This window comes from Echinops telfairi, unplaced genomic scaffold, assembly GCF_000313985.2.
Source record: "Echinops telfairi isolate 266 unplaced genomic scaffold, ASM31398v2 ScPeMD7_41;HRSCAF=154, whole genome shotgun sequence".
NCBI lineage: Eukaryota > Metazoa > Chordata > Mammalia > Afrosoricida > Tenrecidae > Echinops > Echinops telfairi.
The window spans coordinates 1,573,935-1,591,752 of NW_022103939.1; the positions used below are offsets into that span (position 1 = coordinate 1,573,935).

The following is a 17,818-nucleotide window of genomic DNA, read 5'->3' on the forward strand; positions in this document are numbered from 1 at the left end:
CGGGTGCAATTCCCACACTGTGTCTCTGGTGTTGTCCCCCGCAGGGCAATGGGTCAGTGAGGGGCCAGCCCCATATTTCTAATGAGGTCTTCTGTGGTGGTTGGATTGTATGCCACTTGATTATACCTATGTGGAGGTGGGGTGAGGCCCACCTGTCAATCAGGTAGTATACTGATTATGTCTCCATGGGGGTGTGGCCTTTAATAAAAGAGACAATAAGACCTTCTCTCTGACCCTTCTCCTTTGTCCTTGCTTGGATTCTCTATTTGCCTCCAAGGGTGGCCCCAATGTGGGCTGAGACCTGGGAGCTGTTGGGGTCCTGCCACCCTACCTTGGATCTAAATGTCTCTGCACCCACCACCCTGTGATCTCCCTGCTTTCTGCTTCACCTTTCTGTTTCATCAGCCTGTAGCTAAGTGAGTCTGACGAGGGCTCTGGCTAGCCTCAAACCCATATAGACTGGGCTTGGATGACTTTGGGATATAAAAGTATTTCTAATATAAACTTATTTCTTATACATATATGATTTTCACGGGATTTGTTTCTACAGATAACTCAACCTAATACATCTTTTTAATCCATTATCCAGTGTGTGAGACTGGGTTGACCAGAGAAAAAGAATTCATTGACACTCATATATGTATGTGAGAGCTTTATATAAAAATGAAGTTATATACTGAGAAAACATCCCAGCCCAGTCCAGATCATGTCCAATATTAGCTCATATGTCTGATACTAGTCCATAAATTCCTCTTTAGACTCACGCAGCACATACAATGATGCCAAATACAGGAAGACCACAGGCAGGTAGTGGAAAGTCTTGTGGATCCAATGGTTGTGTGAGCATCTCCAGGGCTCTGGCTGCCATCAGCATGACTTTATATGGCTTGTCAACTGAAGCGTGAAGCAGAGAGAGAGAGCATGGCCCACCTCTTCTGATGGCAGAATCAAGAGAGAGGAAGTTCCAGAATCCTTATGAGAAGGCCACGCCCAAAGGGAAGCATCATCAGGCTGTGACCTGATTGACAGGCTAGACTCTACCCCTTCATTCTTTTATCAAGCTCACATGAAATTGCATTATTACCACATCTAACATTCATATGCATATGAAGTGATTGAAAATATTGAACTTTGAGTGAGGAACTCCTTAGTCCCCAAAGTGATATCTTCTTCTTTTTAACACTTTAAAGTATCCTTTTTCAGCAGCTATTAAATGTATTTTAATGAGCAGCCTCTGGTTCAAAGAGGTTAACAGTCCTAAGATTACAAAATTTATATGGCTGTCTCGAGATTTTTCTTGTAATTCACAATCAAAAGAACATGAAATCGCATTCGGATAAATTTGGAGTTAAATCTTGACTTCTTTATATTCTAACTTCATGTATTAGGGCAGTGGCTCTCAACTTTCCTGATGCCACGACCCTCTAATATAGTTTCTCATGTGGTGAACCCCCAACCATAAAATTATTTTTGTTGCTACATCATAACTGTAATTTTGCTACTGTTATGAATCAGGAGACCCCTGTGAAAGGGTCGTTTGACCCCCAAAGGTTGAGAGCCACTGCATTAGGGCATTTTATGTAAACTCTCCTTGTCTCAGTGATGTGTTTAGTACAGAGTCTAACACAAAGTAAGTACTCAATGTTTAAGTGTTTGTAATATTTTAACTTGTCTTGTTTGTGTTAGCTGCCATTGATTTGGCTCACCCGCATGGCAAATTTACCTATAACAAAACAAAAAAATACTGTTCGGTCCAGTGACACAGGTAAACCTTGGGTATTTTAGTCAATTACCCTTCAAGTAAACAAACGCATAATATTTTTATAATATTTACATGTGATTGTTGTGTTAGTCTGCATTGACTAGAGAAACAAATCCAGAGACACTCATGTGTACAAGTCAGCTTTATATCAAAGAGTAATTGCATATTAAGAAAACATCCCAGCCCAGTCCAGATCAAATCCATAAGTCTAATATTAGCCCATAAGTTCAATACCAGTCTATAAATTCCTCTTCAGACTCACACTACACATGCAGTCATCCCGAATGCAGGAATATCACAGGCTTGTGGGTGAAAAGTCTTGTGGATCCAGTGGTGGTGGAAGCATCTCCAGGGCTCTGGCTGCCATCAGCATGGCTCCATGTGGCTTTTCAACAGTGAAAGGTGAATCAGAGTGTGTGTGTCCCACCTCCAGGGAGAAAGACAGGAGTTCCCAGAATCCTCAGGAGAAGGCCATGCCCACACAGATGCATCATTGGTTATGACCTGATTGACAAGCTAAACTCCAACCCTTCGCTCAAGTTGACTGGAGATTATGTAACTGCCACAATTGTAAATAGTTTACAATGTCTGTTTTGTTGTTGTCTTTCTAAGACTTTATTACAGGAGGTACATGTCTGTGTTTACCTATTGTTATACCCATGTTGGCATTCAATATATATTATTAATTAAATATTATGAACTATCCTGGTTTGTAGTATGAAGTGAAATATCTTCTGTTAAATTCATGAACAAGTAAATGATACCTTCATAGTGTTGTTGAGGGAATTAATGAGTGTTCAACTCAACAACAAAATTAGAGGAAACAGTGTCATAATATCCATGATTGACACAAGAGAGGTTTCATTTTTGGCCATTGGACAGATCCAAATATAGCTGAATATCGAATGCCACATGTAGGAAACTGTCCTTGGCCAGGGACAGTTAAGCCTATGTCTTCAGAAGAGCTCAGAGAACGTCCAATGGGTACAGCAGAGGAACTAGAAGACAGAGAAGAAAAGGGCAAACAAGCTAAAAGACATCAACAAAGAGGATTACTAAGAGAATATAGGAAGACAGGTTTTGTGTCCACTTTACTGGGCAGATTTTCTCAGTGGTTTGCCACTTAAGGCCTAGCATTCCCCCATGATATAAACAAGCACAAGGTCATCAACTGCATAATTGTATCTGCTGTTAACAGCCAAACCGTCATAAGAAGATTAGAATCTTCTTACACACACCAAATACAATCTCTCTTCAATCAAGATGGGATAGAACAGATAGAGAGAGAAAACCTGGAGTTCTGAATCACTGAAGAAGAAAAAGAATATCTAATTGAACCAAACACCAATAGTGTGGGGGGCTATTATAGGTAGGACTGAAGCATCCCCATTTCACCATAACCTGATATCCAGAGAAGTTTGGGGCCCACATTCTTGTGGCTGGCAGCAGCTCCAAACCCTTCTTGGTGTGGGTGGAGGCTACCAGTGCCCTGGACACAAATGAGCCAACTTATAATTTTAAATGTGATGTAGAAACCAGGATGTACAAATTGACCCAGAGTTCTGCTGTTATGGGTCCAAAAAGCTGGCTATTGCTATATTTTAAAGCAATGGAGTAGCCAGGGTTTAAAGTCATGTGTTATATAGCTCTGGGCCCAAACACACCAGCTTAAAGCCACTTTTAAAACTAGCAGAGCAGGTAGGGCACATACCTTGGTGAACTCTGTGACTGTAGACCAAAATGAACTGCCTAAGCAGTACTTTTTAGAGTTTTTCTCTTTTATTATTAGAGCTTTTTAAAAAAATAATTTTATTGAGAGATATTAACAATTGTATAAATCACATTTGCGCATACATTGCCATCATCATTTTCTAAGCATTTTCTTTCTACTTGAGCCTTTGGTATCAGCTCCTCTTTCTTCCCTCATTCCCCTACCCTCCCACCCTTGGAAACCCTTGATAAATTATTAATTATTATTATTTTAATATTGTACACCATTTTCACCCATGTTTCTGTTGTTTGTCCACCTGCGGGCAGGGATATATACATTGATCATTGTGTTCAGTACCCTCTTTCTCTCCTTTCTGCCCTTTTCGCTACCCTCATGTTATCTACTAGTCCCATTACTGTTCCTGAGGGGCTTACCTGTTCTGATTCTATGTGTCAAGTGCTCTTATCTGTACCAGTGTACATGTTTCAGTCTAGCCAGATTTGTAAGGTACAACAAGGTCATGACAGTGGTGGTTTGGGTGGTGGTGGTGGTGGGGAAGCATTAAAGAACTAGAGGAATGAAGTCCCCAGGGAATACCAAAAATAGACTGTGGGGCTGGGGCATGGCGCCCCATCAGACTTGACTGGAAAACACTCGAAAAGGACAACAAATAGACCTTAAACTAATTTATAGGCTTTGTTGTTGTTGTTGTTGTAGCTATTGTTTTATTTTCTATTCTTGCTTCATTGTTCTCAGTCTTGTGTTTGTATATATTGTTGTTGCTTGATGTCTATCTGGATGGGATAGGTGGGATAAACAAGCCAGAAGAGAGAACAAAGGGATGACAGTTCCAGAGGGACAATGGAGAGGGGGATTTGGGGGAAAGGAAGTGGGGGTAACAAACCGAGGGACAAGGGAACAACAAGTGATCCAGAATTGGTGGTGAGGAGGGTGTAGAAGGCCTGGTAGGGCTTGATCAAGGACAATGTAACCAAGAGGAATTCCTGAAACCCAAATAAATGCTGAACACGACAGTGGGACAAGAGGAAAGTAAAAAGAAAAAGAGGAAAGAACTAGGAGGCAAAGGGCATTTATAGAAATCTAATACAGGCATATACATATGTAAATATATTTATATATGATGATAGGGAAATAGATTTATCTACATATATTTATAGGTTTAGTATTAAGGAAGCAGATGGACATTGGGCCCCTATTCAAGTACTCCCTCAACACAAGAAACTTTGTTCTAATAATCTGGCACTCGGAGATGCTCACCTTCCCGACACAATCACTGAAGACAAAGCAGGTGCATAAGTAAATGTGGTGAAGAAAGCTGATGATGTCCGGCTATCAAAAGATATAGCATCTGGGGTCTTTAGGGGGTGAAGTTAAACAAGTGGCTATCTAACTGAGAAACAACAAAGCCCACATGGAAGAAGCGCATCAGTTATCAGGCATCAAAGACCCAGAGCCAAAAATCATAATATGAATGAAGGTGTGTGTGGAGTGGAGGCCCAAAGCCAATGTGTAAGCAATTGGACATCACGCTACAGAAGGGTTGTGGGGAGAAGATGGGCCAGTAAGGGTGCAGTGTAGCACCAATGAAACAGACAGCTTTCTTCTGGTTCTTTAAAGCTTCCTTCCCCCCACTATCATGACTCTAATTCTACCTTACAAAAATATGGCTGGACCAGAGCATGTACATGGGTGCAGATAAGAGCTGGAAACACAGGGAATATAGGACACATAAACTCCTTGGGACCAATATTGAGAGTAGCCATACTAGGAAGGTAAGAGAAGGGTGCGGGAGAAAGGGGGAATTGATCACAATTATCTAACTATGGCCCCCTCCCAGGGGGATGGACAATAGACAAGGGGGTGGAGGAAGACATCAAACAGTGCAAGACATGAAAAAATAATAATTTGTAAATTATCAAGGGTCTATGAGGAGCTGATGCCAAGGGCTCAAGTAGAAAGAAAATACTTTGAAAACGATGATGGCAACATGTGTACAAATGTACTTGAGACAATGGATGTATGATGGACTGTGATAAGAGTTGTAAGAGCCTTCAATAAAATGAAAAGAAAAAAAAGCTAAAGGAATGTTGTGTGTTTTGTCAGTGTTACACTGCACCCTGGTTGACTCATTCCTTCCTGTGACCCTTCTGTGAAGGGATCCCCAATTGTCTACAGATGGGCTTTGGATTTCTTCTCTGACCCTCCTCGTTCACATCAACATGATTGTTTGTTTTGGATCTTCTGATGCATACTACCTTTAAACCAGCAAAGCATAGGGGCACATGTATTAGCTGGCTGCACATCTGTGATGCATATGAGAGTGGGCCCTTGATGAGCACATGCTGATGACTGCAAAAGAGGAAGCAACCGCTGGCTCTGGCATGGGTCTTCTTTGTTTCAATTTTTATCTATTTACTTACTATTATTATTTTCTTTATTAGTGTTTCTTTAAACTGCATTTCTTTTTTTGTTTGCATGTTTGTTGGCTTGGTTGTCTGCTTGTTTTTTGCTTTTGCACATTGACTCTTTAAAAAAAATCATTTCCTTATGGCTCCACCAAATGCCAAGATCTATGTATACCTGACCCAGTCAGGATGGACCTCTCATAGCTACATCAGGTGGACAAGGACCACCACCAACTCCAGAACTACTTGATCAACAAATACACATAAATTTAACAATACATTTTTTAGAAAACAACATCTCAGAGACAACAGATAATTAGAGCTTATATGAAGAAATGAAAGACATTAAAAACAAAAACCAATATGTGGAGCCAAATGATCTTTCTGAGGAAGATAGGCATTGGAACTACCCCAAAATAAATTCAGAATAATTTAGTTAGGAGACCTTTCCAGATATGGAGAAATTAAGGGGATTTTTAAAACCACGACTAAACTTTACAAAAATACTTAAAGAAGTTATTTGAACAATGAATCAATATGAAATCAATATACATGACAACAACATCCAGAAATCAACCCAATTATTATAGTCATCCAAGTAAAACAAGCTTATAAGACTGAAAAGAGCTAGCCATGGTGAAGCTAATAATGAAATATATAGAGGGAATAATATAGATACAAAACATTTGAACAGAGAAAAGGTCAAGTATATTTCAAAAGAGATTATACTGTTTTAAACTTGGGAAGAAAATTATAGATAATAAAGTCATCTCAAGGAAAATGCATAAGCATTTTGAAAATAAAAAAGAGAAAAATCACAAAGACAGTAAAACAACAGAAAAGAAAACAAAAAAAGTCAAACAAACAAAAGACAGAATGGGGAGATGAAAGAAAAAAATCAAATTAATAGAAATTGTATAGTATCTGCTAATGAACTACCGGGTAATGGGTGACATAAGGAATGAAATGTAAAATTTCCTTCAATCAAATGATAAAAATACAACATACCTAAAGATTTTTAACACCACAAAAGCAGAACTCAGAGGGTACTATACAGAGCCAAAATCAACACCTTAACCAAATAATCTCAATAGCTAGAACAAGAGTAAGAAAATTAACTTTCAGCCACTAGGAGAAAAGAAATAATAAAGATTAGAGTAGAAGTAAATGAGTAAGAGAATAGAAAATAGAAAGAATCAACAAGGCAAGAAGTTGGTTCTTTGAAAGGATTAGCAAAATTGATAAACCACTGGCAAACCTAAAAAGGAAAAAAAAAAGATGCAAATATCAAGAATAAGAAATGAAGTGGGCAACATCACAACAGAACCAACTGAAATAAAAATCATAATACAATATTATGCAGGAATGCACTCCAACAAATTGGAAAGCTAGAATAAATGGACAAATTCTATAAACTCATTACCTATCTAAGCTAATATAGATCAATGTTAAAAAAAACAGTAAACAACTGAATCGATTCATCACAGATATATATATTATATCACATTATATATATGTATATGTATATATATTAATTATATACATAATCATTTTTAAATGTCCAAGGCCAGATGACTTAAGTGGGGATTTGTATCAAAAATTCAGAGAAGTGCTGACACCAATTCTACTCAAACTATTGCAGAATGTAGAAAATAATGACAGACCCTCACATTCGTTCCAGGAATCCAGCATAGCCATGATACTAAAATCAGGCAAAGTCCTCACCTGAATAGAAAATGACAGGACTGATGTTCCTGATGAGTTTAGATGCAAAATTTCTAAACAAAATTCTAGTCAATAAGATCCAACAAAAACCCAAGTTTTTCATCTGAGGTATGCAAATATCTTTCAACATAAAAAAGTCAATATAAGTACACACCTCCTCTGTTAATACCTCTATCTATAGCTTTGCTTCCTAGAGCCTTCCTCTGTTTCCTTTTGTCTTCTCCTGCCCCACCATCATGTTCCCCTTCTTCCACCTCTTAGTACTTCCTCTCAGCTACATTGGTGTGGTTCTAATACCTGCAGGATCTCTACAATCCCCTAGTTGTTTGTTTTAATTCTCTAGTTGTTCGCTCACCACAACCATCCTCCCGGACCCCTGCCACCTTCTCCCACCCAGACCCTCCTGGGCCATTGGCCCCATTGCTTTCTCCCAGAGCCTGCTTCCCATGTCTGCCTTACATAAGTAGACAAACCAGCATTGTCCTAGGCCAAACAATAAGAAAACAAAAGATTGAAAAAAGAAAAGGAAAAAAACAAAAAACAAACATACATAGTTCCAAGTCTGTCCCCTGGCCTTTATGAATCTTTCCTCCGGGGTGCTGGGGGAGTTCCAGGGGCTGCCCCTCCTAGCCCAAAATCTATTTGGGGGCTCTTTAGGAATTTTGTGGATTGGCTTTGCTCCAATTGCTAATCTGTCATGCTCCATTCTTGGTTTGTCCCGCTGTGGGGGATTCGGGCTGCATTATTTCCCCACTGTGTGTCCCCATTATTGTCCTCTGTTGCAGTACACTCTACTTAGGGGGCAAAATGTCTTGAGTTGTTGGAGGGCCTACAGTTCTCTCTGTGCCTTAGTAGGTCCGTGCAGGGTCATCATCCTCCCGGCTTGGTGTGCCAATATGCAGTCTAGGCCGACTGACCTCTTTTTCCTTCTTGGTTTGTTTCCAGGTGGGAGTGTTAAGTCAGCTCCTTTCCCCCACCTAAAAGTTTAGTGTTGTTCTCTGTCACACATACTTCTAGGGCAGGAGTTAAAGTGGCTCTGGTTGGGGCTGGCCCTGTGACCCAATATTTTCATCCAATTCTCCACATTACCCTCCTGGTTTGGTGCACCATGGTGGGGTCTGTATGCACACTCTGGCCTATGTACATATATTTATAAGGCAATACACTGAGGCTGTGAATGGGCCTTCGGCCTCAGCTCATATCCTCCCGCAATACAAGAATACTTTGTTCTAACAAAATGGCATTTTGTTATGCTCACCTCCCCCACCCCACCCCACACACACGATTGCTGAAGACAAAATGGACGTATAAGCAAATGTGATGAAGACAGCGGATGGTGCCCAGCTATTAAAAGGTATAGCATCTGGGGTCTTAAAGTATTGAGTTAAACAAGTGGTCATCCAACAGTGAAGCAACTAGCCCACAGGGAAGAAGCACACCAGTCAGTGCAATCATGAGGTGTCATCAGACCAGGCATCAGAAAATTGATAACAAACAACAAACAAAAATGTGTTGGTGAGAACAAGGGGGGGTTGGAGCAGAGACCTAAAGTCCATCTGTAGACAATGGAACATTCCTTCATAGAGGGGTCACAGGAAGTGATGAGTCAATCAGGGTGCAGTAGAGCACAGATGGATCAGGCCATATACCTCTGGTTCCTTGAGGCTTCCTCACGCCCCACTGTTGTGACCCCAGTGCTGCTTCCCAATCTGAACTGAACTGGAACATGTATAGGCAAAAGATAAAGCTCATGACACATGGAACCCAGTAACAGAAATGGGAATAGCAATACCAAAAGGGTAGAGGGAAGAGAAGGAGAGGAGGGGAGGAGGGGAGAACCGATCACAATGAATGGCACATAACCACAGACACCCCTCCAGGGGAAGAATAGTAGAAACCAGAGGGGAAGAGAGACAGCGGCCGGTGTAAGTTATGAAAATAATAGCAATCAATAGCTATCAAGGGGCCACAAGGGTTGGCGGGGCGGGGGTGGGGGAGTGGCAGAAGGGAGAGAAAAAGAGAGGAGCTGATCCCAAGGGCTCAATAGAAAGTAAATGTCTAGAAAAGAATGGCAATATATGTACAAATATATCTGATACAATTGATGTATGGATTGTAACAAGAGCTGTAAGAGCCCTCAATAAAATGATCTTTTAATTAAAAAATAGTTTGTTGAAATATATTCTTTTGATTCGTGAACTTTTTGAAGTCCCCTAGTATACTATTATTCCCAGGACAAACACTTTCCTTTCACTAGTATCGTTATGGATCCTATCTTATAGCCATGGAAATATCAATATGGACTCTGTCCCGTGGCACAGGCTACACCAATACATAACGCATACTTCTCCAAGAAAAGTTGTGCTTTCCTTATTTTTGACAGATTTAGTCTATATTCTAAGTTTGAAAACTGTTTTTAAAAAGAGGGGAGCTCATAGGTGGTTAACTACAGTGTTTATCACACACACACAAAGACTTGAACATTCAAAGATTACTCATCAGCCAGGTTGTCTAGACATGACACCTTTTACTGGACATATTATGGAAATTTGTTTCCAATTTCCTGATTCATTCCCTATAAAGGGTCTAAAAAACACACTTGGTGTCGGATTTCAAAAATATGCAAAATAAAATAAGAACTTAGTGTTGACAGAAACTAGGAACTGGAAATGATTACTGTGGAGACAGCTAGCACTTCCCTTGAAAGGCACAAACCTGTTGGCCAGGATATGAACAAAGTCTGCATTTTTATTAATTTTTAATAGGGCCTGTAGATATCATTTCAGGAGAAAAATGAAGTATCTGCTCCCATGATGATTTCAACTCCCCAAAGCCCAAAGGGACAGCTCCATTCTGTTGCACACAGAGTTGCTATGCATTGCAATGAACTTGATGGCAATGGGTTTGGCACGTGTGTTTTCAGAAAGCAGCGCCAGTCCTTGGGTTGATTCAGATTCCCGGTGACACCATGTGTGTTAAAGTAGAATGGTGCTCCAGAGGGTCTTATGGTCACTTTTACGGAAGTAGGTTGCCAGGCCTTTTTTCAAAGGTACCTATAGGTATACTGGAACCACCACTCAGTAAGTGCTCCTCAAGCCGATTAACTGTATGGTCAGAATTTCTCTTAGAAGAATTAATGCCAAACTAGTCCCAAGGAGTTGAAGATGAAAGATGTCCCAAAGGTCCAATCCATTTTCCCTCCACACCTTCCTTGAATATATTTCCTCATTTCCCTGGGTTCTGTGATTCGTTACAATGTCCCACAGAACTCAAGAAACTTTAAGGCAATGTCTCACAGGGCGGTGGGTGCTGCTCAGTCCCAAATCTGAATGCCAGGCAGTGGTGAGCCAAATGCATGATCATAAGTCAAAAATGTCCAAACGTTCACAGCAAATCCTTTTGCTTCTACCAAAGCTCAGCTAGGAAAAACAGGTCTGGCTTTTTAGGTAACACGAGGCACAAATGTCCTGGGGCACCAGCATTTATACACCATCCAGGGAAAACCGTGTGCTGTCTGAAGTCGCACTCTCTAGTAAGGTAGCCTTAAAGGGGCCCCCAAGGAAACAAAGGGCATGACTTGGTTCCCACTTGCTAGTAAAGTCGGGTCTTAATGCTACCTTAAACCTGTCAATTAGTAAAGTAGGGGGCACCCTCTAAAATGGGATTAGTCACAGGCATAGAGTCCAGAATTATAATATACCACATAAAGAATAATGGCTAGAAGGGCAATATTAACTGACTACCACTCAGTTTGCACCATTACAATTAATAACATTTATTTTCTCACAATGATCCTATGCCTTAGATTCCATATTTAATGTCAAGTCATCTTTTAAGAAACAAAAGCCCAGGAATGATTATTTATTCATTATTATACAGCATGGAAAAGAAGAGACCGAATTTGAACTCAAATATTCTAAATACAAAATCCTCATTTTTTAGCTCCCTGAAGAACAAGGTGTCCCAGGAAAACAAGCAAATATACAAGGGGGCTTCAAACGTTCATGGAAAAATGGAAGGAAATGATAACAGGATTTTCTCGTGAACTACTTGAGGTTCCCTTATATCAAAGGCTCTGAAGTTGTGTGTGTGTGTGTGTGTGTGTGTGTGTGTGTGTGTGGTGTGATTTCTATGCACTCTCCTAGACAATATGGCTGATGACTCACGGGCTTTATCATGTGACTTTAGGTCAAATGAGAAAAGAGAAAAGAGAAATGTGATATCAATTCTCCTTTGTTTACAGTGAGGATCGAATATTTTTAGGAAATCTGAAAAAGGATAAAAAGGCAAATATCCTACCTCAAGTGGATACAGCATATATCCTAGGAAAGAGTAAAAGTTATAAAGGAAGGGAGTGAGGGAGACAGCTAGGCAGAGACCATCAACATGGCGCAGGTGAGCTCCGTGCTGGGGGAGGGGCTAATGCAGCTCAAGAGCTTGGTGGGCAAAGGGTCAGAGGGCCAGGGCAGTTCCAAGGGTTGAAATAGGGAAATGTGTTCTGAGAAAAGCAACATTTCACAAATCTGTAGACGAGGGAACCATGGTCTGCGGCATTGAAAAAGGAGACAGTGCAAGCCTCAAAGTCGAGAAAAATCCCCACCCGACAGGGAAGCACAGCCAGGAAGAGGGTCCAAATCTGGGGATGTGCAGAGAAAGCGTCCTCCCAAGCAACATACTTCAGTTGCTGTTGTAACCCTGAGGGCTGTACCTGGAGTAAACACTTTTATATTTTTCAGCTTGTCTAACACGAGACATTTTATTATGGGAAAATCTACAGTATGCTCCTAGGATCCAGGCAGTTTTCTTAGACATATCCACTTCCCAGTAATGCTTCCCTGCGGAGAAAGATTGAGAGCCCAAGATTCCATAATTATCACACTTAACAGGCCAAATGGGTACAGACATTACTTGTCTCTGATCTTCTGAAAGGACAAGATTCAAATTCAGGTTGACTGGGTTCAGTACAATGTCCACTGCAGAAAAAGATGGACAGATTAGATGACAGATACAGGCGTGTGTGTGTGTGTGTGTGTGTGTGTGTGTGTGTGTGTAATATTGTGATAAGTAAAATTGAGAAGTGACTAGCAAGAATGTGTAATGATGGAGTGGGAGTGGGGAAGAACATTGGAGAAATATATTATTGCATATGTTTTGTAGGGGGTCATATAGGACTAATAAAGTAAGCTCTAAAACCCTGAACTTATGCAAATATGCTGTTCTGAAGAGCCTGTAACTGCTTCTTACCCCAGTGGCGTTGGACATCTGCCAGCTCTGAAATGATGAAAGGTTCAATGGTGTTGATTAGAAGCCAAGAAGTCAGGTCTAATATTCATCGATTCTTCAGAATTCAGGAGAGGAGAGGAGTAAGCGAGGCGATGAACTAGAGAATAAGGATATAAACCAGCAGCTATCTGGCCATTCTCACTTAGATGCGACTACATTTTCTTCGACCCAGGGAATCCTCTGAATCCCCTCCTCTCCTCTAGCTTCAACTTGAACTAGTCACTCGTCTCCATTTAGTCCCCACAACCATAAGAATCCCACCTCCACCGTCTTCCCAAGCTTCCCCTCACCTGTAAATACTCGCAGCATCCCCCTCAGATCTGGAGCTCGGAATACATGCTTCAGTTTCTTGGGAAGGGTTTTTGGTTTCTTTAGTGTCCAAATTTCACTCCTATGAAGGAAAAAACAAATCTGTCCCCATCTCTCTGACCTTTTGTACCTCCAACAACACTCGCTCCCTGCTCTTCGCCCACTGCTGCACGGGGAGCCGCTCCCCTGAGAAGCTGCGGGAGAGAGAGGAAGACCTGTGGCACTGGCACGCGAAATCAATGTGCTCATGTCTGCTGTCACATTCACCATCCAGGGGACCGTGGGAAAGTTTTGATTTCCAGAAACATTTTGTTCCTTGTAAAGGTAGAGGGAATGATGCTCTTTCATTTTAATTTCTAAATTATGTGACCAAGAGGAGATTCATTATTGGCACCAGGGTCAAAGTCACGGTATCCTGAGAATCAAACTTGATTTTGCAAATCTAATGAGAGAACCTCACCGAATCATCTTGTGGTAGTTGGATTATTTTACGTCGATTTGCATTTCCAGAGGACTGGAGTCCAGCCTGTCAACCAGGTCATAGCTTTATGGTTGTTCCCGTGTGGTGGCGTGGCCTTTCTTTGAGAAAGAAGAAGGCAGAACCATCTCTCTCTCCTGCTCTGCCCCTTCACCATCCTGCTGGCCGGGACTCTGCCTGCCTCCAGGGACAGCCACAATCAGCTGCCAGGCATGGAGAGCTGTGGGCACCCTGCCAAATTTCCACCAAATTTGGAACCCTGCATTGGGCACACACCATGCATTGGCCTCTGATCTTCCTGCATCTCGACGGGCCTTTCCGTGTCATTGCCCTGCAGCTATGTGAGTCTGAAGAAGCCCCTGGCTTGCATCAGACTTACGGACATGAGTTGGACTGGGTTGGGATGTCTGCTTGATATAAAGCTCTTTCCTACACAGATATGAGTGTCACTAGTTAACAAATCTTTTCTATTTCCGTGTATGCAAAGTACATATAGAGAACTATCCTCATCTCCTGATTTGTGGCTAACCCAGACCCTCTAAGTAATAAGGTAAATACTTAGGAAACAGAAGAGCCAGAGCTGATATAGGAACAAAGGATGAATAAAAGGAGTGAACCCACAGGGGTCTGATAGGGCAGTCCCTTTTCTCGAATGCCCCAATTGGCTGTAATTCTGTGCCCTCCAATCACTGAATTCACTTACATAGAATCTGGTGTATTTTCAATAGACACAAGCCACTCAAACCCTCAATCATATCTAGCAACTTAAGATAATACCACAAACCATATTTCCCTGTCCTGCAAGACTTTTCATTATGATTGACCACTTGATAACTCTCCTGCCTACAAAACTCTTTTCAATGCACAAAAGCACTAACTCTGATCTATACATACCATTTCATGATGCCACTCATGTCCTGGGGAGAAGAGAAAAAAAATTGAGTCCTGAAGTGATCAAAATTAGAGTAAAATATCAATAAAATTGACGAACCTTTTTCTAAATACACTGAGAAAAAGAGAGAGGCAGAAAATCACCAAAATTAGGAATTGAAGAAGGAACATTATTATCGACTTTATAGAAATAAGAAGGATTGTTCAAAGAAAACTATAAATGGTTAGATGCCAACAAATTAGAGACCCCAGATGAAATAGACAAATCCCTAGAGACAGAAACAACCAGTACTAAATCAAGGGGAAAAAAGATCATCTGACTAGGCCCTAATATACATTGGAAATTTTTAAAAAACCACAAATAAACAAACAAAATGCAAAGGGAATATCAAGCTCAGATAACTTTGTTGGTGAAGGTTTAAAAAGAATTAACACCAATATGTAGAGATTGAAGTTTATGAATGGTTCCCAGGGATAGGGGGGTCATGGGAGCTACAAATTAGATGACTTCTGTTAGGGTGATGAACAATGTTTGGAAATAGTGGTGATGGTTGTGCAACCCAATGAACATCGTGTCCATGGATTATACACATAAAGAATTTTAAATGGTAACATTTTGTTATTTTACATGTATATAATACTTACAACCAAAACTAAAAACATATACTTCTTAAACCTCAAAATGAACGCTTGCTTTTGGTTAAAGAGATTTTTAACTACTATATGTCAGATCACAGACAATGGATTATCACCAGATACCATGGATCTTTTACCTGAGGTCAAATGTTTGCCCTTACGTCATAAATTAATAAAACCAGAATACGCTCCTACAATGCTTATATTCTATTATCAGGATATCTAAAACAGATGGCAGAAAAGGGGCATTTAGGACAGAAGAACCTCTTCATGTTACCACGCAGATGATAGCCCAAGGACGTAGGAGGGACCAAACGTAGTCTTTGATCCAGAATCTCAGATCAGGTGCATGCTTCTAGGAGTCTTACCTGCAGCAGCTCCATTGTTGACCACTGACCCCGACACTCCAGATCTGAGATGAGCTCTTTCCCCACTTGGCTCTGCTGGACCAGCTCATCCTCAGCCTCCGCCAATTTATTCATGACCTTCTTCTCCTCATCCTCCAACTTTTGTAGCTCTCTCAGCTCCTCGTTTTCCAGAATGAGTCTGATGCGCTTAAATTCTACTTGTATCCTGAGTCTCTCAATCTGTATCTCAGACTGGAGAAATGGGCAAGAAAGGTAGGGAGGATGTTCGTTAGGCTGAGGGTCTTTTTTGCAAGAAAATAGAAGCCATAAAAGAATAATTATTTCTCAGAGTGTTTGAGCTAGAAGGGAAGAGAAGAAAGGAGATCTGTTTCCTACTATTTGTTTCTTCTACATCACCTACCAAAACAGACTTCCTTTTGGATTATTTAGGCCAGCCCTGAGCCACAATGTAACATATAGGTGAGGCTTAGCTTGAAGGCAGCTCTCTTAGACTCTCATTATTACTCCCAGCTATAGCCTCACAGAAAATGCTATTCCTTTGCCCATTGTCTTCCACAGAAGTGTCTCAGAATTTCACCAGACAGAACCTTACCACAGTATTGACCAGCCATTTTCACCATAGCGTCTGTGTTCAATTCCAAATAATTCTGTTCATTTTTGAAATGCCCAGTCTCCAACCAGCCCCAACAGAGGAGTGATGAGGAAGAGGACTAAGCAACAGCTTCAGGACTCATGAACTCTCAATAAGAAGGAACTGCCTGTGACTAGGACCAAAGGTTTTGTCCAATTCGCTTCTCAGAACTTCCTTAGGAAGGGGTTTCTCTTGCCTTCCGCGTAGCTCTTTCTTCGCTTATGGCAGTTTTCAACTTCTCAGCTTCCTGTTGCTCATTCCTCAGCCTCTCCACAGTTGCACGTAGCTTTTCCTGGAAGAAAGGAATCACACCAAGTCAAGCTATTCATGTTCTTACACCTGAACAGAAGAAAAATCAGACCAGTTCTTGGGTTCATTCCAAAATAGACAAGTTTACGAAATCATGAGGCTGGTGAGTATGAAACTATTGGAGGAAAGTGCATACATTCTTTATCCCTGGGTGATTGAAGTTATTGTGCCTTCACCAAGAGTAATACGATTTTCTCTTTTTCTAGAGGAAGAATCAATTCTGCAGCAAAACATTTTTCTCTGTTCTCGTTAACACTGCCTATCCATAATGTTCTCAGCAGCCTTAATACTCAAGGAAACAATCAGAGCTTGTCTTGTGTACACCCATCCGAGGGTTGCACGCTCTGCTCTTCTCTGGGTTGAGTCTGATTTCTGTATTTTTTCCTTTATGTAATGTAAGGAATGTATAGGAATGTCCTCCAGGCTTTGGAAGCTAAGGGTATGGAAGACCATTACAGGAATGAATACTATGGTGGCAGGGTAAGTGAAATAGGCCACAAAGGTGAGTTTTCTGATTGAGCACCAGCTGCTACAGTCTCAACCTAGGACCCACCTTGCATTCTTTTACTACGTCCTCCATGAGAAATGTGTGGTGACCACAGTGCTCCTGAGACCGTTCACTAAGCCAACAAATGACCTTCCTATCCTCCTTACAGAAAAAGAGGAGTTTCTCTCCATGGTGCACACAGAGTTCTCCCGCCTGCTCCTTCTGTGGGCTCCATTTTCCCTTCCTGAGTCTCTCTCCTTTCTTGCTCAGATGCCAATTAGACCGTAGTTTCCTAAGTGAGTATCTACTTCCACAAACAGGGCAGCTGCTTTCTGATTCCAAGCCAATTACTGCTTCCTTGTTTGCCACGATGCAGGCTTGGCAGAAACTAGACTCAAGGGGTCCGTCAGGAGCTCCTGGCAGATGGGGCACGTAACCTCCTCCTCAAGGTCCCCAGGATTTTTGAAGCCATTGCACTGCTTCCTTGGCTTCTTCCTGATATGAGTTTGAAGGTCTTCTTGCTCAAAGACTCCTCAATAGCTGGACAGAATGAAAGGGGCCAGAGTAAGAATGGTACAAAAAACAGAACAACCAAAAAACCCAAGATTCTGATTGTGGAAATATCAAGAAACTTGCTTTGGGCCTTCTGAGCTCCTAAATACATGTATTGTAAGTCACCCAGTTTGTGATCATGTACGGCAGCTCTAGGAAATGAGCACCAAGATTGCCAGGTGGGAAGATCTGTCAAATGTGACAAGCTATTGACCTTCCCCAGGCTCTATGACAGAGGTTGGGGGGGGGG

The 17,818-nt window shown here is 41.3% G+C and overlaps 1 protein-coding gene across 1 annotated transcript; it reads right to left on the reverse strand.

The window, feature by feature from the left end:
* Positions 1-12,053: 12,053 nt before the first annotated feature.
* On the reverse strand, positions 12,054-17,512 carry LOC101644545 (tripartite motif-containing protein 34). Its single transcript, XM_013008433.2, is given in 10 exon segments — positions 12,054-12,322; positions 12,325-12,597; positions 12,869-12,895; positions 13,198-13,298; positions 14,589-14,611; positions 15,590-15,820; positions 16,417-16,512; positions 17,083-17,408; positions 17,411-17,470; positions 17,473-17,512. Coding segments are annotated over 10 exon segments (1,422 nt in total). The 5' UTR covers positions 17,489-17,512.
* Positions 17,513-17,818: the final 306 nt, after the last annotated feature.